The 18,804-nt window shown below is 42.7% G+C and overlaps 2 protein-coding genes, 1 long non-coding RNA gene and 2 pseudogenes across 3 annotated transcripts; 2 read left to right on the top strand and 3 right to left on the bottom strand.

Annotated features, from left to right (window-relative positions):
• The first annotated feature begins 1,213 nt into the window (after nt 1–1,213).
• LOC139383588 (ubiquitin thioesterase OTUB2-like) lies at nt 1,214–5,687 on the top strand (annotated as a pseudogene).
• Nucleotides 5,688–7,341: 1,654 nt separating this feature from the next.
• On the bottom strand, nt 7,342–11,758 carry LOC139383858 (DEAD (Asp-Glu-Ala-Asp) box helicase 24). Its single transcript, XM_071128438.1, has 8 exons — nt 11,652–11,758; nt 9,623–11,147; nt 9,316–9,469; nt 8,537–9,049; nt 8,314–8,389; nt 8,034–8,222; nt 7,788–7,917; nt 7,342–7,677 (listed from the first exon to the last, which is right to left on the bottom strand). Exons 2-8 carry the CDS (start codon nt 11,142–11,144, stop codon nt 7,442–7,444), a joined length of 2,820 nt encoding a protein of 939 aa, XP_070984539.1. The 5' UTR covers nt 11,145–11,147; nt 11,652–11,758; the 3' UTR covers nt 7,342–7,441.
• Nucleotides 11,736–14,254, bottom strand: LOC139383859 (protein Z-dependent protease inhibitor-like). The gene is made up of 5 exons (XM_071128439.1): nt 14,141–14,254; nt 13,250–13,883; nt 12,671–12,947; nt 12,419–12,566; nt 11,736–12,314 (listed from the first exon to the last, which is right to left on the bottom strand). The coding sequence occupies exons 2-5, from the start codon at nt 13,842–13,844 to the stop codon at nt 12,123–12,125; spliced, it is 1,212 nt and encodes a 403-aa protein (XP_070984540.1). The 5' UTR covers nt 13,845–13,883; nt 14,141–14,254; the 3' UTR covers nt 11,736–12,122.
• Nucleotides 14,255–14,988: 734 nt separating this feature from the next.
• Nucleotides 14,989–15,846, top strand: LOC139383856 (uncharacterized). The gene is made up of 3 exons (XR_011628799.1): nt 14,989–15,105; nt 15,392–15,613; nt 15,718–15,846. It is a non-coding gene; the product is annotated as an uncharacterized lncRNA (long non-coding RNA).
• LOC139383855 (ataxin-3-like) lies at nt 15,311–18,406 on the bottom strand (annotated as a pseudogene).
• Between the last annotated feature and the right edge of the window lie 398 nt (nt 18,407–18,804).

Below are 18,804 nucleotides of genomic sequence, written 5' to 3'. Positions count from 1 at the left end.
CCACTTATTATTGCGTACAACAGTTGTATTTTGCCACGCGCTTAGCCTTGTGAGACAGGATGGCAATTTGTGGAAATATGTGTTTCTACTTAGTTAGCCATGTTTATCTTAGTAGCATGCTAACCTAGTCTTTATGAAGGTGGACAGACAAAATTAAAAATCAAATCAAGTTTTATTGGTCACATACACATGGTTAGCAGATGTTAATGCGAGTGTAGCGAAATGCTTGTGCTTCTAGTTCCGACCATGCAGTAATAACTAACTAAGTAAATCTAACAATTACACAACAACTACCTTCTACACGCAAGTGTAAAGGAATGAATAAGAATATGTAGGTATGCAGCATACCACCCTGTATACCACTGCTGGCTTGCTTCTGAAGCTAAGCAGGGTTGGTCCTGGTCAGTCCCTGGATGGGAGACCAGATGCTGCTGGAAGTGGTGTTGGAAGGCCAGTAGGAAGCACTCTTTCCTCTGGTCAAAAAAAAATATCCCACTGCCCTGTGCAGGGTGCCGTCTTTCGGATGGGAAGTTAAAGGGTGTCCTGACTTTCTGCGGTCATTAAAGATCCCATGGCACTTATCGTAGGGGTGTTAACCCTGGTGTCCTGGCTAAATTACCAAGCTGGCCCTCAAACCATCACAGTCACCTAATAATCCCCAGTTTACAATTCATCCCCCCTCCTCTCCACTGTAACTATTCCCCAGGTCATTGCTGCAAATGAGAACGTGTTCTCAGTCAACTTACCTGGCAAAATAACAGATAAATTAACAAAAATATATACAGTGGGGAGAACAAGTATTTGATACACTGCCGATTTTGCAGGTTTTCCTACTTACAAAGCATGTAGAGGTCTGTAGTTGTTATCATAGGTACACTTCAAAAATCCAGAAAATCACATTGTATGATTTAAGTAATTAATTTGCATTTTATTGCATGACATAAGTATTTGATCACTGACCAACCAGTAAGAATTCCAGCTCTCACAGACCTGTTTGAACTTGTTACCTGTATAAAAGACACCTGCCCACACACTCAATCAAACAGACTCCAAACTCTCCACAATGGCCAAGACCAGAGAGCTGTGTAAGGACATCAGGGATAAAATTGTAGACCTGCACAAGGCTGGGATGGGCTACAGGACAATAGGCAAGCAGCTTGGTGAGAAGGCAACAACTGTTGGCGCAATTATTAGAAAATGGAAGAAGTTCAAGATGACGGTCAATCCATGCAATATCTCACCTCGTGGGGCATCAATGATCATGAGGAAGGTGAGGGAACAGCCCAGAACTACACGGCAGGACCAGGTCAATGACCTGAAGAGAGCTGGGACCACAGTCTCAAAGAAAACCATTAGTGACACACTACGCCGTCATGATTAAAATCCTGCAGCGCACGCAAGGGCCCGCTGCTCAAGCCAGCGCATGTCCAGGCCCGTCTGAAGTTTGCCAATGACAATCTGGATGATCCAGAGGAGGAAAAGGTCATGTGGTGTGATGAGACAAAAATAGAGCTTTTTGCTCTAAACTCCACTCGCCGTGTTTGGAGGAAGAAGAAGGATGAGTACAAACCCAAGAACACCATCCCAACCATGAAGCATGGAGGTGGAAACATCATTCTTTGGGGATGCTTTTCTGCAAAGGGGACAGGACGACTGCACCGTATTGAGGGGAGGATGGATGGGGCCATGTATCACGAGATCTTGGCCAACAACCTCCTTCCCTCAGTAAGAGCATTGAAGATGGGTCGTGGCTTGGTCTTCCAGCATGACAACGACCCAAAACACACAGCCAGGGCAACTAAGGAGTGGCTCCGTAAGAAGCATCTCAAGGTCCTGGAGTGGCCTAGCCAGTCTCCAGACCCGAACCCAATAGAACATCTTTGGCGGGAGCTGAAAGTCCGTATTGCCCAGCGACAGCCCCGAAAACCTCAAGGATCTGGAGAAGGTCTGTATGGAGGAGTGGGTCAAGAACTACAGGAAACGTATGATCTCTGTAATTGCAAACAAAGGTTTCTGTACCAAATATTAAGTTCTGCTTTTCTGATGTATCAAATACTTATGTCATGCAATAAAATGCAAATTAATTACTTAAAAATCATACAATGTGATTTTCTGGATTTTTGAAGTGTACCTATGATAACAATTACAGACCTCTACATGCTTTGTAAGTAGGAAAACGTGCAAAATCGGCAGTGTATCAAATACTTGTTCTCCCCACTGTATGTGGATGAGCGATGGCCGAATGGCAAGATGCAAGTAGATGGTATAGAGTACAGTATATACATAAGAGATGAGTAATACATAAGAGATGAGTAATGTAGGGTATGTAAACATCATACAAAGTGGCATTGTTTAAAGTGACTAGCGATACATTTTATAACATCCAATTTTTTATCATTAAAGTGGCTAGAGATTTGAGTCAGTAATGTTGGCAGCAGCCACTCACTGTTAGTGATGGCTGTTTAACAGTCTGATGGCCTTGAGATAGAAACTGTTTTTCAGTCTCTCGGTCCCAACTTTGATGCACCTGTACCGACCTCGCCTTCTGGATGATAGCGGTGTGAACAGGCAGTGGCTCAGGTGGTTGTTGTCATTCATCTTTTTGGCCTTCCTGTGACATCGGGTGGTGTAGGTGTCCTGGAGGGCAGGTAGTTTGCCTCCGGTGATGCGTTGTGCAGACCTCACTACCCTCTGGAGAGCCTTACGGTTGTGGGCTGAGCAGTTGCCGTACCAGGCGGTGATACAGCACGACAGGATGCTCTCAATTGTGCATCTGTAAAAGTTTGAGTGTTTTTGGTGACAAGCCAAATTTCTTCAGCCTCCTGAGGTTGAAGAGGCGCTTTTGCACCTTCTTTACCACGCTGTCTGTGTGGGTGGACCATTTCAGTTGGTCTGTGATGTGTACGCAGAGGAACCTAAAAATGTCCACCTTCTCCACTACTGTCCCGTCAATGTGGATAGAAGGGTGCTCCATCTGCTGTTTCCTGAAGTCCACGATCATCTCCTTTGTTTTGTTGACGTTGAGGGTGAGGTTATTTTCCTGACACTCCACTCCCAGGGCCCTCACCACCTCCCTGTAGGCCGTCTCGTGGTTGGTAATCAAGCCTACCACTGTAGTGTCATCTGCAAACTTGATGATTGAGTTGGAGGCGTGCATGGCCACGCAGTCATGGGTGAACAGGGAGTACAGGAGAGGGCTGAGAACGCTCCCTATGGGGCCCCAGTGTTGAGGTTCAGTGGGGTGGAGATGTTTCCTACCCTCACCACCTGGGGGGCGGCCTGTCAGAAAGTCCAGGAGCCAGTTGCACAGGGCGGGGTCAAGAACTTGGGTCTCAAGCTTAATGACGAGTTTGGAGGGTACTCTGGTGTTAAATGCTGAGCTGTAATCGATGAACAGCATTCTTACATGGGTATTCCTCTTGTCCAGATGGGTTAGGGCAGTGTGATTGCGTCATCTGTGGACCTATTGGGGCGGTAAGCAAATTGTAGTGGGTCTAGGGTGTCAGGTAGGATGGAGGTGATATGATCCTTGACTAGTCTCTCAAAGCTAGTCTGAGGACGCGGCTAGGGATGCCGTCTGGGCCAGCAGCCCTGCGAGGGTTAACACGTTTAAATGTTTTACTCACATTGTCTGCGGTGAAGGAGAGCCTGCAGGTTTTGGTAGTGGGCCGTGTCGGTGGCAATGTATTGTCTTCAAAGCGAGCAAAGAAGTTGTTTAGTTTGTCTTATGACTATTCTTTGAGACGCCTCAGGTATGGTAATGTTATCTTTTAGCAACAAAACATTTTGAACGTAGGAATTAACAAAGCATTACTTTTTACTATTGTCAGTACACCATTTACAGACTTCTATTAATTTGGCAAACGCCTGTTCTTCACAGATGGACGCACAACAGTTTGTTTCAAGTAGAGAAGAAATACCTACTGGAGGAGGAAGCTGCAAAGTATTGGGTAATGCCTATTCATATAGCTAGCTAGCCATTGCAAAAGGCTGACAAGAAAGATCATAACGTGAATGATGCTACCTACATACAAAGCTTTACTTGTCTGCTGTGAGATCCCCGACTTCATTGGATAGATATGCCTTGGCTATCTTGAAACAATTGTAATGAAATGACACTAATAAGGAAACTAAAAAAGTGTTACCAAAAATTATATGGACTAACTGTTAGTCAAATCAGGAGGTATTAAATAAAATATAAGACCGGCTAGTGAAATGAAATGACTTGTTTGAATTTGACGAATTCAAAAACAGTAACATCTCTTCTGTTTTGATGGACATTTTCAGCCAGTGTAAGTACATCCGGGAAATCAGGGGAGAAGGCAATTGCTTTTACAGAGTCCTATGCTTTGGACACCTGGAATCATTGTTGCAAAAGGACAGAGCTTTGCAAAGGTCAATTCCTTCCTACACATAGCCTTTGCCATGTGCATTTGTAGAATGTTTTGGATTCCAAGAATGTGCCTTTGCCTAAGTGTGGCTTTTCCACTTCAAAATAATGGAGGAATATGCATAATGTCTCTCAGATTCAAAGAAACAGTGATACAAAGAGGCAGAGTTATTGGCTGAAGGCATTGATGAGAACTCTTTCAAATACTTGCTTAACATGGTAAATGTATCTACCTTGGTACTATTTTCTAAAATCAAATATTGCATCTTCACAATAATAACCGCCAGACTCATGTAACTGAAGCCTGTTGATTAATGACAAGGGTTGATTATCGGACAGTTCAGCTTTTAGTTTGTAGGTGTTCTGGAACAATGTGAAGCTGATGAGCATGGTGACACATTGCTCCAGCTCTTTAATGAGCAAACTACCTTTGACAGTATGGTGCAATACCTAAGGCTGCTCACATTAGCCTATCTGCAAAACCATGCAGACTTCTTCAGCCACTTTGTGGAGGCACCCACTCTCAAGGTTTACTGCACTCAGGTAAGTATGAGTTGCGCTCAATACCATATTGCGATCGTCTCCTGTTTCGTTAATATGCTATGGAAGTGTGCCTGGTGCTGCTGATTTTCTCCGTAGACAACTCTACCTTGTCCCAAGGAGTTTCTCGCCACTCAAAACTAGTGTCTGAAAGTGTTTTGCTGCTCTCTAGTGTTGGTGCAATAAATTAAAGTAAATGGGGTATTTAAGTAGGCAAGTCAGTTAAGAACAAATGCTTATTTACAATGACGGCCTACCACAGCCAAACCCTAACGATGCTGGGCCAATTGTGCGCCGCCCTATGAGACTCCCAATCACGGTCGGTTGTGATACAGCCTGGAATCAAACCAGGGTCTGTAGTGACGCCTCTAGCACAGATGCAGTGCCTTAGACCGCTGTGCCACTCTGGAGCCAGGGACCACTCACTGACATTACTTTTTTGCTAACTGTAATTTGTGATCAAACCCATCAACATTTGTATTGACCACACATCATGATGTTTCTGCATGGGTAGATACTTACATAATGTCCATTCTTGACTTATCCAGGAAGTGGAAACCATGGTAATGGAGTGTGACCACATAGATATCCTGGCTCTGTCGGAGGCCTTAGGCGTTAGCATCCACATTTTTTCCATTGAGGTGGAGACGGACAGTGTCTGGCCCACCACACCATTCCAGAGGGAACCCAGCCCTCCCTACACCTCCTCTACAAAACAGCCCACTACGACATTCTCTACCCACATCATTGCCATTGAGGGGCCTGATAAAGGACTCCACATATCTTAGGTTTACAGGAAGTTTAGTGTTAATAATTTATTTTAAGAGTTAAAAAAAACATTTTTAAAAGTTTGTAGCATTGTTCTGTAATATCGTGCATTCGGAAAGTATTCAGACCCCTTGACATTTTCCACTTTGTTACATTGCTTATTCTAAAATTGATTCAATAATTTATCTACATACAATACCCCATAATGACACAGCGAAGAGGTTGACATTTTTGCAAATATATTACAAATCAATAAAAAAAAGTACCTTATGTAAATAAGTATTCAGACACTTTGCAATGAAACTGGAAATTAAACTCAGGTGCATCCTGTTTCAATTGATCATCCAAGAGATGTTTCTACAACTTGGAGTTCACCTGTCATAAATTCAATTGATTGGACATGATTTGGAAAGGCACACACCTGTCTATAGAAGGTCCCACATTTGACAGTGCATGGCAGAGAACAAAACCAAGCCACGAGGTCATAGAAATTGTCCGTAGAGCGTCGAAACAGGATTGTGTCGAGGCACAGATCTGGGGAAGGGTACCAAAAAAATGTCTGCAGCATTGAAGGTCCCCAAGAACACAGTGGGGACCTTTGGAACCACCAACACTTCCTAGAGCTGGCCGCCCGGCCAAACTGAGCAACTGGGGGAAAAGGGTCTTGGTCAGGGAGGTGACCAGGAACCCGATGGTCACTTTGACAGAGCTCCAGAGTTCCTCTGTGGATGGAGAGAATGGGAGAACCATCTCGGCAACCAAATCAAGCCTTTATGGTAGTGGCCAAACAGGTGCCACTGCTCAGTAAAAGGCACGACAGCCCGCTTGGAGTTTGCCGAAAGGCACCTAAAGGACTCTGACCATGAGAAACAAGATTCTCTGGTCTGATGAAACCAAGATTGAACTCTTTGGCCTGAAAGCCAAGCATCACGTCTGGAGGAAACCTGGCACCAACCGTTTTTCAGCGGCAGGGACTGGGAGACCAGCCAGGGTTGAGGGAAAGATTAACAGAGCAAAGTACAGAAATCTTTGATGAAAACCTGCTCCAGAGCACTCAGGACCTGACCTGGGAGAAGGACAACTACCCTCAGCACAAAGCCAAGACAATGCAGGAGTGGCTTCAGGACAAGTCTCTGAATGTACTTGAGTGGCCCAGCCAAAGACCAGACTTGAACACCATCAAATATCTCTGGAGATCTGAAAAAAGCTGTGCAGCAACGCTCCTTATCCAACCTGACAGAGCTTGAGGGGGATCTGCAGAGAAGAATGCAATAAACTCCTCAAATACAGGTGTGCCAAGCTTGTAGCATCATACCCCAAAAGACTAGATTCTGTAATCGGTGGCAAAGGTGCTTCAACAAAGTACTGGGTAAAGGGTCTGAATACTAATGTAAATGGTATACGTTTTTAATACATTTGCAAACATTTCTAAAAACCTGTTTCTGCTTTATCATTGAGGCATTGTCTATAGATTGACGGGAAGAAAACAATTAGATTCATTTTAGAATAAGGCTGTAATGTAACAAAATGTGGAGAAAGTCAGGGGGTCTGAATACTTTGAACGTACTGTACAGTAAACAAATGCTGATAACTCCTCTCCACTTTCTTGAATGTTGCAAAAAAATAAACACACGACTCTGATATCTCTTAAAATCATTTTATGTGAAAATGTTACAATAATTGCACTGCATTTCCATTTATGAAAATGAAATGACATTCTAATTGAGACTACACTCATCAACACTACTGCTGCTTTTTCTTTTGTTTCTGTCTTTTCTTCTGATTGGAGACACTGGTCAAGGCCGTTTCCAAACCATGTAGGGGCATGTTGGGCAGGGAGAGCTTACCCATCTGTGTGGGGTACTTGGTCTTCATCACATTCTTAAATACAGGCTGAGAAATCAGGTGTTTCAGGTGCTTCTTCATGCCCTTCACCATCTTCTGTTGCTGCCTGTCGTCCTCCTCGTCCTTCCTCCCCCCTGAAAAAATAAAATGTCACTTATCTATTGATGCAAGTCCCTTTAATGTCTGGATTTCTCATGAGCCAACCTCCCACTCCTAGATAACTCATTTAACTATGTAGTCTTACCAAGCAAAACATCATCATCAAGATCCACCTCCAGAGCTGCTGCTGCTTGCTTAAACCAAGAGTTGTGCTGCTTCTCTCTGCTGTTGTGGAACTCAATCTTCTCTATCTTCCTGGCCATGTTGACTCGCTCCTGTCAAGGCAGACAAAACATTGTACCATATGTCATATTATGAAAGAGAAGTAAATATGTGCAGCTCCTAGCTCAGATTGATCATGTGATATATAGGTGCCTGGTTAGGTGCCTACCTTGATGGCAGCCATGCACTTGCTCTGTATGGGAAACATGGGAACCTCCTCATCCTTTCCCAGAGCTCTGTAAATTTTCTTGAAGTTCATCATGTCATCTGGCCCAACCAGGAGCAAACTGAGCCCCTCTTTGGTGGCTCGTGCTGTCCTACCACTGCGGTGGACATAAGTCTCTGATGTCCTTGGAACCTGAGAGACACACAATAATGTTCTTAATTTAAGGAACAACTGTCAGAGACAAAGCATGACAGGAAGCCACCAAAGGTGTCAAAATGCATACCTGGTAATGAATGACATGTTGAACATTTGGAATGTCCAGCCCTCTTGCAGCCACATCAGTTGTCAGGAGCACACAGCTGTAAACATCAATGTGTACTATAGTCAAAATAGTTTTTGGTAGAGACAAATTTGCTGACCCACTCAAGGCTAATCCAACCCATAACTAAACCGATATGGATAATAACTAGCCTGCAGCATATACATGTCATTTTTCTATGCCTTACCTCTCCCTCTCAGCGAACCTCTCAAGGTTCTTTAGGCGCTGCTTCTGGTGCATGTTGGCATGCAGTGGCAGTGGAGTACGGTCCAGGATGACCAGCAGAGAGTTAAGCCGCTTGATGCAGTCAATACTGTTGGCAAACACCATAGTCCGGCCTGGATACTGGAGCAGGAAGTAGTACAGGAAGAAATCCTTCTCTTCCTTTTCACAGTGTATCCGTGTCTCAGTCAGGGTCTCGACTGTAGCCTCCTTCCGGGTCAGATCAATGACTTTAGGCTTGGACCTGATCCCAACTTTCTCCATAAGGACCTCCAGCTTGCTTCGCTGGTCCACCTTCTTGCCCTTCTTCTGCAGGACACGGGTGGGCAAGCTGTGGGCCATGGTCAGGGTGGCGGAGAACACAAATGTCTGCCTCTTTGGGTTGAACTGGACAGTGTTCAACATCTCCAGCAGACTTTCCAGCTCAGCAAAATGGCCTCTTTCCACCATGCGGTCTGCTTCGTCAATGACTAGACACCTATGAAAAAATAAATTAAAATCATGACTGGTATGAGGGAAAAAAATGTACTTTCCAGGCCAGATATGGACAAACATGTGCATTGAATATGCATTATACCAACTATTTAAACACACTAGTGATTACATTGACGCTACCAAAACAAACTGCTTCATCCTGACCTCTTACTGTTTACTTGTATGTGCTGTGTATGTAATTCACCTTTTAGTTGCCAAGTACGGACTACATGTAATGTCATAAAACTACACATTTTGTATTTTATATACCTTAGCTGCCTTAGGTTGACCAGATGTGGATGCCTCTCTTTGATCATCTCCCACAGGCGTCCTGGAGTAGCAATGATGATCTCAGGTCTCCGTTTCAGCATCCTGATCTGTTTCTGCTGAGCCATTCCACCGACCACAATCGCTGTTTTTATACCTGCACACAGGAACACATCAGTTGAATCTATTCATTTAAATAGCTTTGTGAAATCTCATTCAAATCAGATTCTTGAAAGCCCACACCTACTTCATGAATAGGGTTACCACATTTTTTATGAATCAGTGGTTTCTCACTGCCTTTCGCACTCACCAGTAAACTTGGCCACAGCATCAATGTGATGTTTCACCTGTACAGCCAGCTCCCTGGTAGGGCACAGAACCAACCCTAACAATGGCTGTTTCTCACTGACTTTCAGAGTATCATCTTCTTCTGCTGTGTTGTCAAAGTCAAACTCCATATTCTCAATGACTTTGACGCACCCCATCTTTTCAGAGTCACTCTCATCCTCGTCCTCCTGATATATTTCTTCATCATCCTCCTCAATTGTTTTTTCGTCACCCTCCTCAATGATTTCTTTGTCATCAGCAGCATCGTCTTCCTCTGCTACATCTTCACTCCCCTGCTCTTGTGGATCTTCCTGCTCTGTGGTTTCCTCAGTGCAGGCCTCTTTAGACTCAGCACTGGTCTTTGGAGCTGGCTCAGTGACCTCGTTGCTGGTGTCCATGGAAATACTTGTCTCTACAGATTCTTCCACAGTCGGCAGGTACAAGCTTTCCACCTGTGTTCCCGGCTCAGTCTGGCCATCCGTCACCCCCTCACTTTCATCTACTCCCTTCTTCCACTCCAGGATATGATGGATCATGGGGATGCCGAAAGACAGCGTCTTACCACTACCCGTCTCGGCGGCCCCAACAATGTCCATATGGTCTCTGATAGCAGGTGGCAATGCCAGAGCTTGAATGGCCGTGGGTGATCCGAACCCTAGACTGCTCAGTGCCTTCAACACTTGGTCAGGGACAAACAGATCCTTCCACGCTGTCACATCTGAGTTTTGGTCAGAACCAGAGCGCGCCGCATTGGTCCAATTCTTTGCTTTCTTTTTGGTGAGTTTAGACATTTTGCCTTGAGGGGGTAACTCTGTCTGTGACTCCTGCGCTAGCTGTGACTCTGGGACCATCTGCTTTTCTACCTTTCTTTTCTTTTTCCTCTTTTTCTTATTTTTGCCATCAGTCATTGTATTGTTTGATTGTGGCTGAGCATCCTCAGGACACGTAACAGCATCTTGTGAGACAGTTTCTTCAGGGGCATTTTCCATTTCCTCCTTGACCACAACGTTCTCTGAACCATTTTCAAGGTTTTGGACTTCGTCCCTCTCCTCCTCACTTTTCACTTTACTGTCCACAGAAACATCATTCTGTGTGGTTGGATCATTTTGTTGGGCTGTTTTCTTTTTATTCTTCTTCCTAGCTGGTTTTTCGGACGTTTCATTTTTGTCACTACCTCGCTCACATACCTCCTCCTGTTTCCCTCCATCCTTATCTCCCTCACTAGCCTTTCTTTTCTTAGCTTTTTTCTTTTCTTTTCTTTCTTCTCTCTTCTTTTTATATTTTTCTGCTTTCGCTTCTGCTTTAGCTTCTTCCTTGGCAGAGTCTATCAGGCGGTAGTCTGTCAGCTCCTCAAAACAGACCAGTCCCCCCATGCCCTCTTCTGAGAATAGACTGGGGTCCAGTTCTACTGCTTTCCAGCTGCCCTTCACATGGATCCCCCGTTTGGCTGACTTCGGCCGAGAGAAAGGGCGCACATTTTTCATCTGGCTCCTGTTGGGCTTCATTTTCTATGAATATATAAGTTAAACAGTTAATGATTAAGACTACATTCATGATCAACAGTAAAATGAACAATTCTGTGTATTCCAATTAGATATTTTGATCTTAGTACAGTACAAAGTGCCGGCTAGATTGTTACAAAAAGTGTCCTTATACCAAAGCGTGTAGCTGAAGCAGCTAGCCATTAGCAAACTAGCTAGCTATGATGACAACAAACGCATTAGTTGTAACTAGCAGCTACTGGTAGATAAAACCCCTTGAATTGCTGTATTCGAACTGGTACGTGCTATAGCTGGTGAAAACAAATATAATAAAAGGGAAGTATTCACTATCTAAGTAATTGAAAGGTGTAACCTAGCTAGCCAGTCTGACATATTAGATAGAACATCAGCATGGTAGCTAGCTATTTTATAGCTGTCCACATGAAACACTCTGCACCACAAATTAATTATATTCAATACAGTTTCACGAAATATCGCTACATAAACAGATTTAAAAAATAAATAAACAACCTTTGACTGTTCACAGGAATTTCCTCCGATAAGGATAAATCACACGACTTGATTGGACTCACATATGACACGAGGACGCAGCCATGGCATTTGTAATCACGTGGTTTGAAAAACTTTATTAGTAACCTTTCAGCTTGAGCAGAGAGCAGTGTTGCTCGAATGTGTGTCTGAAGTGATGGAGAAGACATCATTGACAACGCAGATCAGACATACTTCATATGAAAAGGTTTTCTATAATGTAACATTAATTGGACTCTAACATTGGTCATATTTGCTTAATTTTTTAGATAATATGTGATACATGCCTTTAATTTAAGGACTCAGGCAGGGTTGAAATGTTTAGGTTACAGTCTTTATATTAGCAAGATCACCAAACCAGTTGAATATCTGTTCACCTTTTAATACATACAAACTGAACATATTACATGTACAACACCTCTCCAGACACCAAATACATAGTACTCTTTACAATCAGTTTTTGGTGGGGTCAATCACTCGGCCCATGAACAACAAGCTGTTAGTGGCCTCATGGTAAATAAAAAAGAAGAATGGTCGGTTGACAATGAAGGAAGAGGGTAAGGCATATCCAGTGATGGTGCCTTCTGTGGCAGCGGCTGCAGTGGTGCCTTTCTCATCCACCTCAATCACTGCCTTGTGCAACACCTGCAACCAAATTATCATTGCAATAATATGTTATTTGTTATTTATCCACAGTGTGTAATTTAATTATAGATGGAAATTGGTTAAGGCCTGTTAATCCAACTGACCTCTGACACCTTCAGGCCTGGGTCTTTGCTCAACCTAGTGAGGTTAGCGGTGTCATGGAAGATACTGGATATGCCCAAATCTGGAAGGATGCTGTGCATAGCGTAAGATTGCTCCATCTTGAACTTGGGCAGTTGAACTTCCAGTTTCCTGTGAAATAACAGACAACTTTCATAAAGCACAAAACACCGCTTACAAAACCAATGGAATTTTGCAATGTTTCATCACAAAATACACTTGACTTTTCTATTTACATTTTTTTCAGGTTTTTGATCCAGCTGAGGAATCTCTTAGTTGTAATCTCGTCATCTATTGTGGTATAATCCAGGCCTTTGTTGGGTAGCAGAATAAGCATTGAAACGCCCTCCCGGTAAGGTAGCTTCAGCACCTTGGCTTTCAGGGGAATGTCATCCATTGTGTAGAACTTATCCTCCATTCTAAACATCATGGGCACCTGGACAATGTTGTAGTTGTCAATAAAGAAGCGTCCATTTTCTGTGTGATTGGGGTTGAAGGGCATTTGCCATTCACCTAAATTCCAAATATGACAAAGCATATTTATTGGGAAGAAAATGTGTTATTGTGGTATTTTAGGCAATGCAATTCAACTTTGAAAATTAAATGTATTAAAACATGGTTCTACCATAATTGTATCCCATCAGTATATCTTTAAATAAGATTTTATCAGTATATCTTTAAATAAGATATACTGATGGGATACAATTATGGTAGACCCAAGTCTAAACTAAACATACTAACCAGTAAAATGTTATGTTTTTTAAATGATATGGTGGAACTGCTTAAATCAGAGAATGCATGACATAGTTGCTCACCCTGAAAGAAAATGGTGTTGATGAGCATGAGTTGGGTGAGTGGATCCAAGTTAGAGACCACCTCCTTGACTTTGTTACCAGTCTTTCTCGTTATGTAGTCATTGATCAGGGCTACGCTAGCTTTTCTATCTGCAAAATCAACATTGTTGATGTCAGCGTTAAAGAATTTCTTGACCTGGTCACTGTAGTCTCTCTCTACCTCAAAAGTTAGGCGGACGAAGAGGGCGGTGCTCTGGTCAAATTTCAATGATCCATCTTGTGTGATGTTCCCTTGGAGGTGTTGGAAGAGTTCTGGAATTATGTCTGGCTGGTTCTCCCGATCTAGGTGGGCCAGGTTGAGCCCCTTCACTATCTGGTCTCGTGTGGGACCCTGCGCTGCCATGGAGAGGGTGGCAAAAGCTGTGGATATGCTCAGGGGTGAGAAAAATATATTTTTATCATGGTAACCTGCAATCTTTCTGTAGAGATTCATGGCAAAGTCCATGTTCTTGTAGGTCAGGTCTGTAATGTTGGGGCTCCGCTCTTGAGTTGGGTAGACAGGGGTGAAGGTGCAGACATAGGTCAGGAGGAAAAGGAGTCCCACCTTCATCATCATAGTTCTTTGGTGACTTATTTGATCCAACCTGCAATAGTACTATGGGCAAATTGCAAGAGATAGGTTTGGAATCAATAACTAATGCATTGTATCAGGACTCATACACAAAGAAAACTGAGGCAGAAAAAAGTTCAATGGAGTCATTTCAAAATAAATGTGTTTGCTAATTAGGGGTTTCAAAATCACAACTCCCAAATAAGTCACATTTCGACAATTAAAGCAACAATGTATATCTTATCTAATATACCTACATATACTATTACAAATAGTTATATACTGCTCAATAACAGACCTACCTTTCAGCTTGGGTATCAGCAAGATATGTCAAAACCCTCCATTTACTATTTGGGGAGACAAAGTGCAAGTGTGCCTTTAGGGTTATCTATTAACTATGGGCTAGGGCTACTCAAGTCTGTTATTTTGGTTTATTTAACAACTAAAGTATTCACTTTCAAAAGTGGAAATGATTAAACAATTCGCCATGGTTATAGATCAATGAAGCAAGATTCCATAGACTTCAGTAGGAGCAAATATAATTTTAGTTTTAGATAGAGCAAAGGAATGAGCATGATGTAATAACATGGTGTTGTGGAGTATAACAAACATTTGATTGTTTAGTGCCTATTGAAGAATGTCAAGAAGTGAAAATTATGCAATCATAAAAAACATCACAACTGTAGTAAAAATGTTGTTCTCTAATAAATACGAGAACAATTTCAAGAATAGATTGAAATCAAGGAATTAGCAGAGAAGTCTACTTTGAGCACATCTCAAACTTTACATGGGACATTACTGTACTGTAGTTCTATTTTAATGGGGGGGGGGGGGGTCATGTGTAATACATGCTTTGAACTGGCACATCCGAACTGGACAATTCCATGTAAACACCATAATTGTTAGCGACATTGATCATTTTACTAAACGTGTTTATCTACACTACTTCAAAAAAACAAATCAGTTTGTGAACCATGGTGGTGGCCTGGGTGCTTAATAAAATAGCTGTGGCAAATCAGGTCAGCCCTTTAAAATAACCCACACTACATAATGCTGTTTATATAACATGTTTCTTTTCATGATGCACTAATACAGCTAACAATGAATTCACCTCACTACTGGGTACCAATCATTTATTTGTTTTTTCTAGGGAAATGGTGACCTCTTACAAGACCCAAGTGAAAGAAGACAAGAGACTCTGATGGCCTTTATCAAACCAGTGGTCCCATGTTGCACTCCCATACTGAAGGCTAGAGGATTATCTTAGGTAATTCCTGGTTTCCTGTCTGTAACACACCTCACCATTGTGCCCATCTACCACACACACCTCGGCACAGTAGGCTCCATTAAGACCCCTCCCAGAGGAAGATAACATGTGTAGAAATAAACCCCCCTAACCTGCAATAGTTAGACAAAGAAGGCGCTGTGGTAGAAAGGCCATCACTGGTTTCAAATAACTGCATCGTCCCTCTTCCCGGCCTCAGCATCACTTGTGTTAGATGAGACTAGTGCTTTTTAAAATTGTTGTTATTTTCTTCTCTACAACCTGTCAGCAAACTAGCCAAGAGAGCCGTGTCAACCTTCTGGCCGGACATAATGTTCGCTCATGGGAAGAGTTCGAGGGGATGAGGTTTCCCCGTGATGAGGGTACCAGCCAAGGCAGGTAGTAGTCAACATAGGCTTCTGCTGGACCTCCCTCCACCTTACTGTCTGCGTTTGGCTTGTGCATCCTCCTCTGTGCCACTCTTCCCGGATTCTGGAAAAGATGAGGGAAGGTAGCATTTGTTCTTTGAGTCTCAACCTATTAGCGCAATTCATAAGGTAGTACTCCAAATATTACTGTATGTACTCATTTCCCCCTTACCTGTGCTTTCTGTAGATTGTTTCGGTGAAGTGGGCTGAGCCAGCTGTTGGGACTGTCTACATGGTAAACAGAGTGGATTTACAGGTTAGCGTTACCTAGTCTAGGTCTTTTTTATAACCACACACACACACACAGCCACAAACAGAATAATATTCCAAAGGTTACAGCACTCACCTGTCAAAGTAGGCTTGTCTCCTCCTTCACAGTTCCTCGGCTGAGAGTTTCTCACTCTGAGGTGCTCCCCCTGAAATACTCCCTGGTGCCTGGTCTGACGATGTTGTCTTGGCAACAAGCCCCCTTTTCGACATTGACTTATCGCTCATTACTGGCCCTAGACAGACAAAGACAAAATGACAGATATTAGTGTGGAGATATTTTTTTTAAATCACATTGTCATACATGATGCAAATTGGATAATGACTGTGTTAGCAGTCTGCTCATATATACAGGTCTAAATCAGGAAATGTATCATGAATCTATTTTGTGTGTGATATTCTGGGTGATTTTGTAACTGTTGCTTACCCAATATAGCCTTACCCTGCATGCTGAGCTGTATGGCCCTGCGAAGGTCAGCCTCTTCATCCTCCACCTCCATGTCCTGTGTACTCAGGGCCAGGGCCTTCCTCAGCTCCTCCTCATTCTCTTCCACCACCCCCTCTTCCACGCCAGGGCCTGTCTCCAGCACACTACCCTGCCCTGATGACCTGCTACTCAGAGTGAAAATAATTGTGGGGGTTAATTCTCTCCCCTTAGCAAATACAAATTACTTGAGATGTTTAAGTTTGAGATGTTACAAAATCTGACAGTATGGGGGAATGGTGGTCATTTTTGATCTGGAGCCTACTCTTTTTCTGTAGGCCTACTCTTTTTATCTTACCCCATGCCACTACTCGACTGAGCCTCATTCTCTCCAATCAGCTTTGGCCTCTCTTGCTGCTGCACCTTCATGATCCCCAGTATCTGCTCTGCGTCACACCCTGGGAGATTTCCACGGATCACAAATATGGAATACCCTACAAGAAGACAGGCTTTCTTTGACCAACTAGCAAATCTGAGAAATCAACAGCACAAGAATATAAACAAGGAAAATCACATGTCAGGTTGTTTTACCTTCTTGCTGTAACTGTGCAAGGAAGAGGGCTAGGTATGTGTCTGATATCAGCTCTGGTCCAGTCAATAACAAATTCAGATTAAACCACTGCAATGACAAATAGGGTTAAATCAGGAGGCTATATCATATGTCCCAGATGTCTGAAGTGAAATCAATTATAAATGATAAAAGTGTATTTATTTTCATTTTTATCACAACTTATACCTGTTGCCCAAGTTTTCGTATTGTAAACCAGTGCTGCTTGTAGTTGCATATAAATGCCTTTTCATTTCTGAAACATGAGGACATTAATTCAATTGATGTGCCAAGAGGATATAAACCAACCAATAAATTCATACAATTTCAAGGTAGGAATTTGAAGATTTGTATCACATCCAGTGTGTTTTTACATTGGGTTTATCATAAGCCTCTGGTACTCTCAACTGTTGAAGAGAGTCAGCTCCAAACCCCACACTGATAACGCATTGCTGATAACCTGATGGAGAAATCACAGAATAGTGTTATCATGAGATAATCTTGATATGCTGATTTTGAATAATTCCACTTTTTCATCCCTCAATCCCAAATATTATGATTATTATGTGTTCATTGGTTGCACTAATTCCACTGTTTGGGGTGCGTTTAGTTCGGCTCAGTGTTTTCTATGTTGAGTGACAGTTTCTACTGAACTACACGTTTCCCCAAAACGGTACACAGTTCTTCAAAATCCTTGTGGTACGTTTGCTCCCATTTGATGGGTGTGGCTTGATCAATATATAATATATATATATTTTTAAATTTGACCTTTATTTAACTAGGCAAGTCAGTTAAGAAACAAATTGTTATTTACAATGATGGCCAAACCCGAACGATTTTTGGGCCAATTGTGTGCTGCAATATGGGCCTCCCAATCACAGCCAGATCAGATGTAATTCAGACTGGATTTGAACCAGGGACTGTAGTGTCGCCTCTTGCACTGAGATGCAGTGCCTTAGACTGCTGCACCACTTGGGAGCCCAATATGGGTGTGAGATCATTTTAAATGACAAAACCTGTGCAGAACACCATGCACAATCTTTCTCTGAGCCACCATAATCACACCTTTCTTCAACTGGTCATTCAGTACAGTACCGTTTCCGTTGAATTAAACGTTGAACACCACACCCCTGGTTCAATCATTCATCATGTAACCCCGAAGGCACTGCATGCAGAATTTTAAAATTTAACTAGGCAAGTCAGTTAAGAACAAATTCTTATTTACAACGACGGCCTACCCCGGCCAAACCCGGACGACGCTGGGTCAATTGTGCGCTACCCTATGGGACTCCCAATCACGGCCGGATGTGATACAGCCTGGAAACGTTTGTGACTTTCTTTTTATATAATGTTACCATGAGGATCAGGATACATTCATTATCAGATAATTTGTTAATATATTTCAACTTATAATGCATGATAGTTGGCTTTGTTACTCACTTGTATAGAAAAGAAACCACTGTCATCCATGTTACCAGATGGTTGCTGCCAACACATACAAATAAAGAGCATTAGCTCACATTCTAAAAGCCACTAATAAACTGCTGTATGCATCATAAGTCCAAGAACCCTCCTTCACCTGTACTCCTCACTACCTATACCACCCTCGGCCATTCTCATCCTTTCCTCCTCATCCAGTTGATGGGCAATGGACGATAGGTCAACGGGGGTAAAATACTCGCCTTGCAGAAGGTTGTTAAGGCAATGCTGAGCACACAGGGAGCCCTCTTGCTGTAAATATGAATGAATGCATAAATCAAACCTGTACCAGGAACTGCAAGGAAATGAGTCAACAGCAGCTACTTAGCTGGCTAGTTAACGTACAAATAATTCGCACATTATTACCAGTTCAAAGTAGATAACGTTATATAGATATGTTACATGATCTTCACATTTGACGAAATATGTTAACTAGCTAGCCAGGTCTAGGAAAAGTTGAGACAAGTTGGAAACTGGGACAAAGATAACTTATCAGC

Source organism: Oncorhynchus clarkii, chromosome 25 (assembly GCF_045791955.1).
Source record: "Oncorhynchus clarkii lewisi isolate Uvic-CL-2024 chromosome 25, UVic_Ocla_1.0, whole genome shotgun sequence".
NCBI lineage: Eukaryota > Metazoa > Chordata > Actinopteri > Salmoniformes > Salmonidae > Oncorhynchus > Oncorhynchus clarkii.
The sequence above is the reverse complement of the archived record's forward strand: the minus strand, read 5'-3'. Positions and strand labels throughout refer to the sequence as shown.